General features: G+C 41.8%; 1 protein-coding gene across 1 annotated transcript in view; it reads right to left on the bottom strand.

Annotated features, from left to right (window-relative positions):
* The window catches only part of LOC116515064 (N-alpha-acetyltransferase 16, NatA auxiliary subunit-like), a 12,989-nt gene extending 6,908 nt beyond the window's left edge, over nt 1-6,081 (bottom strand). The window contains exons 1-6 of the mRNA XM_032226955.1: nt 5,974-6,081; nt 5,029-5,101; nt 4,068-4,237; nt 2,484-2,636; nt 1,326-1,454; nt 110-323 (exon numbers count right to left, since the gene is read on the bottom strand). Coding sequence (XP_032082846.1) covers nt 110-323; nt 1,326-1,454; nt 2,484-2,636; nt 4,068-4,237; nt 5,029-5,077 — 715 coding nt within the window. The 5' untranslated portion in view covers nt 5,078-5,101; nt 5,974-6,081. The remainder of the gene's footprint in view (nt 1-109; nt 324-1,325; nt 1,455-2,483; nt 2,637-4,067; nt 4,238-5,028; nt 5,102-5,973) is intronic.

Here is a 6,081-nt window from a genome sequence, read left to right as displayed (position 1 = left end):
CGCCGCATACCTCCCAACGGCCGATAAGATCACACACTTGGCTTCCCGGGATCCCGCCCCCGCCCTTTGGGGAGTGAATTCGAATCCTGCCCGGCGAGAGCTCAGGTACCTGAGTTGACTTCCTGCTCTTTGTTCTCGCTGGCCAAGGGCTGGTCGTGCAGCTTCAAGTAGATTTCGATGGCCGATCGGGCGGCCTTGAAGTAGAAGGCGTGTTTCCTCAGCACGTCTTCCAGCCGCAGGAGATTGACGTAGGCACGCAGGGTCATCTTCCGCATACAGTACGTGTGGAAGTCAAACTGGTCATCCGTGATCTCGAAGAAGTGCTGAAATACACAAGAGGATACCCGGGATAACTGCTGAGGGGGGAAGGGACCTTGGAGGTCTTCTAGTCCAGCCCGCGGCTAAGAATAGAAGAGAGAATAGCAATCAGAAGGAATAAAGAATAAAGAATAGAATAGAGCAGTGGTAATAGGTATAGTTAAATAAAAATTGATAATGATAGTAATGTATACAATGATGAGCTGTTATGATAAGTAATAATTGGATATGAGAAGGGTTTCCTGCCTAGGCAGGGGGTTGGACTAGAGGACCTCCAAAGTCCCTTCCAACTCTGCTATTGTATTGTATTGTATTGTATTGTATAGAATAGAATAGAATAGAATAGAAGCTGGGAGGGACCTTGGAGGTCTTCTAGTCCAGTCCCTTGCTAATAATAGAATAGAGTAGAGTAGAACCGAATAAAGCTGGAAGGGACCTTGGAGGTCTTCTAGTCCAGCCCGCGGCTAAGAATAGAAGAGAGAATAGCAATCAGAAGGAATAAAGAATAAAGAATAGAATAGAGCAGTGGTAATAGGTATAGTTAAATAAAAATTGATAATGATAGTAATGTATACAATGATGAGCTGTTATGATAAGTAATAATTGGATATGAGAAGGGTTTCCTGCCTAGGCAGGGGGTTGGACTAGAGGACCTCCAAAGTCCCTTCCAACTCTGCTATTGTATTGTATTGTATAGAATAGAATAGAATAGAATAGAAGCTGGGAGGGACCTTGGAGGTCTTCTAGTCCAGTCCCTTGCTAATAATAGAATAGAGTAGAGTAGAACCGAATAAAGCTGGAAGGGACCTTGGAGGTCTTCTAGTCCAACTCCTTGATCAAGCAGGAGAAGCTATACCATTCTAACCAAGTGACTGTCTAGTCTCTTCTTGAAAGCCTCCAGTGATGAAGCACCCACAACTTCTGGTGGCAAGCAGAAGTCCATTAGGGGAGGGGGGGTCTCATTGTGTGTCTGTGTGTGTGTGGATCCCATCCGTTGTTTGACTTACCCTCTCAATTTCGTGGCACTGCTTCAAAGCTTCCCCGTATTTCCCTAATCTTTGAAAAGCGAGGGCGCATTCCGTCTGGAACCACATACACTGCATTTCATTCAGATTCTCCGTGGCGGAAGTCCCTTCCTGGAAAATAAGAAAAACACTTAAAAAAATAATTTCCAGTTTAGATTATCTTCTTTTAACGACTCCATAATCCCTCCTGGGGTGGAGTCTGGGCAACTGAATGGCGCTGAGTATTTACTGGCCAGCTGCCCTTCCTGTCACCACTGTGGAGTTTTGTTCAGCTGATATATTCTCATTGTGCCCAGAGAGAGAAATTTAGCAATATCTCGCCAGATGTTGGTCTACTGTTTTCTACGACGTTTATCCCCAAATGTGGGATTTTGAAGCTAAGAAAACCAAATACAACCAATTCTTTTCGCAAGGAACTGAACAAGGCTGTAATTTGTAACACAAGGAATGAACTTGTCATTTGCACTAGCCGCTTGATAAAGGAAAGACTAATGTTTCTAATGTTGATTTTCCCCCTTACCAGAGGGAACCCCCTTGTGGAGTACTGTGAAGCCATTACCATGGCAACTCCACAGCACTGTACAGTAGAAGCCATTTTAAGGCAGTACGGTAGAAGCCATTTTAAGGCACGACAGGCTGTATCTTAACAGAACACACACCCCGAGGGGGTGTTAAGAGTTGTCTTACTCCCACAGTATTTGTTTCCAGTAAGTAATCTGTGTACCAAGTTTGGTTGAAATTGCTCAAGGCGTTGCAGAGTTATGCTGGAACACACACACACACACACACACACACACACACACACACACACACACACAGCCATTTATAGATGATAAATGATAAATTGATGGATGGATGGATAGAATAGAACATATTTGCAACAGATTTATTTATAATGAACTACTCCATGTTATAGTCCCACATTTTAAACACTACAATTAAGTGTGTTCTTCCTAAAATGTATCACTACTCAATTAAAAAAACAAACAGTGCCACTTTATGCTTAACAGGCATCTGAAAATATACAGTATCAAAAGTGTATTTGAGATGACTCGGTAAGCAACAGACGCATTCTGTAAAAGAAAAAGAAAATCAAGCTTTCCTTCTATTGATCTTTTGTGATAATTATTTTTCCTTTACCCGTGTGAACTTGGAACACATTTCCTCCGCTTCCTTGACGAGATTTGCTCTCAGCATATATTTTGCACACTTGGAATTGATGAATCTGTCTGCCGTATCCAAGGACTGGGCCTCGTCCATCCATCGGGCAGCTTCCTTGAGGTTCCCTACATGCTGTGGGGAGGGAAAGAATCTATTTTCAATTTCATTTCCATTCAATAAGAAGGGCGCTACGCAGCGTTTGGGAAGGTAGCGTTTGAAAAAAAAACCCTGCTTCGCTCGAAACGTTAGCGGAAGATAAAATTGCAGCCCTCTCTGTCCTATGTGATTAGGTGAACCATAAACTAGAATGCACTGATCCAAAAACAAAATCATAATTAGAAAACTGTCCCGGCTGACAAATCACATCCGTAATTGCAGAGCATTAAGAGTGTAGAACAAAACTAGGTTTTTCTCAAGAACAAGAAATAGTATAAAAGCTAAATCCTAATTCCCTTTCTTCCTGATATTAGTGTTTCAGAGGTTGCTGGCACTCGAACATCATGCTGTGTTCTGAATTGACATTTGTGTGTTGGGTATCCACACACAGATATTTTCTACAAGGTCAAATGACTTAATCAATAAATATTATTTTCTATTCTGCTCCATTCCGTTCCATTCCATTCCACTGATGTTCTATTCTATTCTACTTTCTATTTATTCTACTCTACCCTACTCTACTCTATTGATCTTCTATTTATTTATTTTATTTATTTATTTTTATTTGTCTTGTATGCCGCCCACTCCCGAAGGACTCCGGGCGGCTCTCAATAGACAAGGGAAAGGGGGAAAACTAGACAAAGACAACACTTTAAAAACAAAACCACAACATTCACAATTCTATTCTGTTCTATTTTCTATTTATTCTACCCTACTCTATTTTTCTGTTCTATTTTCTCTGTATTGATTCTATTCTATTCTATTCCATTCCTACTTTGAAGGGCTTTGAAGGTGCTACTTACCACCTTCAAAGCCCTTCATGGTAGTGGACCTGGGTACTTGAGAGACCGCCTACTGCCAATTACCTCCACCCGACCAATTAGATCCCATAGATTAGGCCTCCTCCGAGTCCCATCTGCCGGTCAATGTCGACTGGCAACTACGCGGAGGAGAGCCTTCTCGGTGGCAGCTCCGACCCTCTGGAACGAGCTCCCCGTGGAGATTCGTACTCTCACCACCCTCCAGACCTTCCGCACAGCCCTTAAAAACTGGCTATCCCATCAGGCCTGGGATTAAAGACTGTAACCCACCCGAATAGTATGAATGTCGTGCTTTTAATGATGTATTGTCTTATGTGTCAATTGTTTGTTTCCCTCCCTTTTCGAGTTGTAAGCCGCCCTGAGTCCCCCCAGGGAAAAGGGCGGCATATAAATAAATTACTCTAAACTCTAAACTCTATTCCATTCTATCCTACCCTGTCCTATTCTATTCTATTCTACAAGTCAAACCATCCTGCTCTCCACTATCTAACCTTTTGAGTTTAGATGCATTATCAAGTGACATGAAATATAAACACACCAAGATTCACATATTCCGAATATGGGATAGTCAAGGAAGGGCCGTTACCTTGTAAATTTTGGCTTTCAAATAGAACAGCTCTATTAACGTTGGCGTACTCGTCACAGCAGAATTGATGTAATCCAATGCCAAGGAAAATTGCCCAACCTTGTCGAAATGCTGCGCAAGGAAATACCGAACCCAGAGCAGCGTCGTTGGCGGTTCCTGCTCTCCGTTTTCTGCAACACACAGAGAACAATTCGCAATGCTTAACCTAGAAGTATATATTATAAAAAAGGCTCGGTTCTTAAGAAAACAGATTCCCCTGTGAAGATATACCTGTTCTGACCTAGGATTCCCCCCCAAAAGCACGAAGCAGATTCCTGGTCCCAACAAAAATCTTTTATTAAACAAATGTGAATTCCGCCCATTCACATTCAGCAAAAGCTGGTGAACAGTCTTTCAAAGGCGTATTTATGACCACAGACCTTATCTAGCTTGGAAAGCTGCCATGTAAATATTTCCTAAATCAGGTGTGCTGTGCAAGGAAAGACTTGGCACAGAGTCTCTGAGATTCACGGACAGATCTTCACACTCCTGAAATGAACGAATGAATTGTTTCCTGCAAAAGCCCACTCCCCTTTCGCTCCTCTTTTATGTCCTATGGGAGGGTCCATTCACCGTCCACCTGTGGCTTTACTCCCAAGTCGACCCTGATTTCTGAGCTGTCCTTTTCTTCTGGCAGCTCTGCGCATGCGCGCACTGGGAACAGGCTCCAGCTGTTCCTCTGCCTCACTGATGTCTGACTCTGAAGGCAGCTGATAACTGTCAGATGGCCCTGGCCCCCTCTCTTCCTCCGACACAGAGCCCTCACCAGAGCCTTCCTCAGATTCCAGGACTGGCCCAGGTTCCTCCCCAACCCTCCTCACTCTCTGACTCTGCTACCAACTCCACTGGCGGGCCACAACAATACCAGATTACACTCATTAAACTTTGCATTTTAGCTATGTTCCTCTGCACCAAAGCTTACCGTCTGGACTAAACATGTGACAAGTTTTCAAAGAAGCTTCATAACTCATTACCAGCTCTTGGATTGTTGAAATCTACAAAAGAGAGTTAAGAAAGTTTGTGTCAAAATACTCCTGCCGTTACTGTCTCAATTAAAGTTCATTCATTCTCTCCGTAAAGCGCATCACTCAACGAACAACAAACATTGCAATTTCTTAACTTGATGGAACTTTAAGGTAGTTTCTGCATAGCTCACTGTTGTACATTCCAGAAAACGTCTCCTTGGAAAACCACTAGATGGCAATAAAGAGCTGCTTGCCTTTCTTTGCTGCCATCTAGAGTCTTTTTCTGCAACAGTTATTTTCCCAAATAAAATGTTGGGTACGTTCATTCTTTCCTTAAATTTTTATTCAATGTATCAAAATGTAAAAAAATAAGGAAAAATAGTGTGAAAATAGGAGAAGGAGAATGGAGGGGAGAGAGAAGAACGGGGCTAAAAAAAACATTGACTTTCAAATATTTTCAACATGGTAGAATAAAAGGTATTACACATTACAGCCTCATTTTTTTTTTACTTTTACATATAGTAACCATTTCTGCAATCACACACTTATCTAATCAGCAAATCCCAAAGTCAGAATTTCATAGTTTTTCTACCTTTGGCACAGAATCTAGAAGCGTTCCAAGTTAAAATAAAATGGAACATTTCCTTTTCTTTGATTAAAGCAATTAATTCGATCATCTCTGCCAACTCCATTAATGCTTCCATTGTGAGAATTAATACATCCACACTTCCTTGAAGTGACAATGAGTGGTATAATCTGACTTTTTAAAAAAAACAAAAACCTACTTCCCCACCAGATATTGCCAGAAATAACAATTATTGTTGAACGATTTCCGAAATATACAGATGCTGTTTTATGGATACAAAGATGTGCGTGAAGATTGGTGCTGTAAGAAAACTCACCTTTTCTGTACTGTAGTACAAAGATTTCAAAGTTGTAAACAGGGGCGGGCAACCTTTACTGAAGTTAACCCTTAAGAATTTATCCAACAATTCTCTAAATTTTTCACC

The sequence above is a fragment of the Thamnophis elegans genome, chromosome 11 (genome assembly GCF_009769535.1).
Source record: "Thamnophis elegans isolate rThaEle1 chromosome 11, rThaEle1.pri, whole genome shotgun sequence".
In the NCBI taxonomy this organism is placed as follows: domain Eukaryota; kingdom Metazoa; phylum Chordata; class Lepidosauria; order Squamata; family Colubridae; genus Thamnophis; species Thamnophis elegans.
This window is presented reverse-complemented; position numbering and strand designations above follow the sequence as displayed.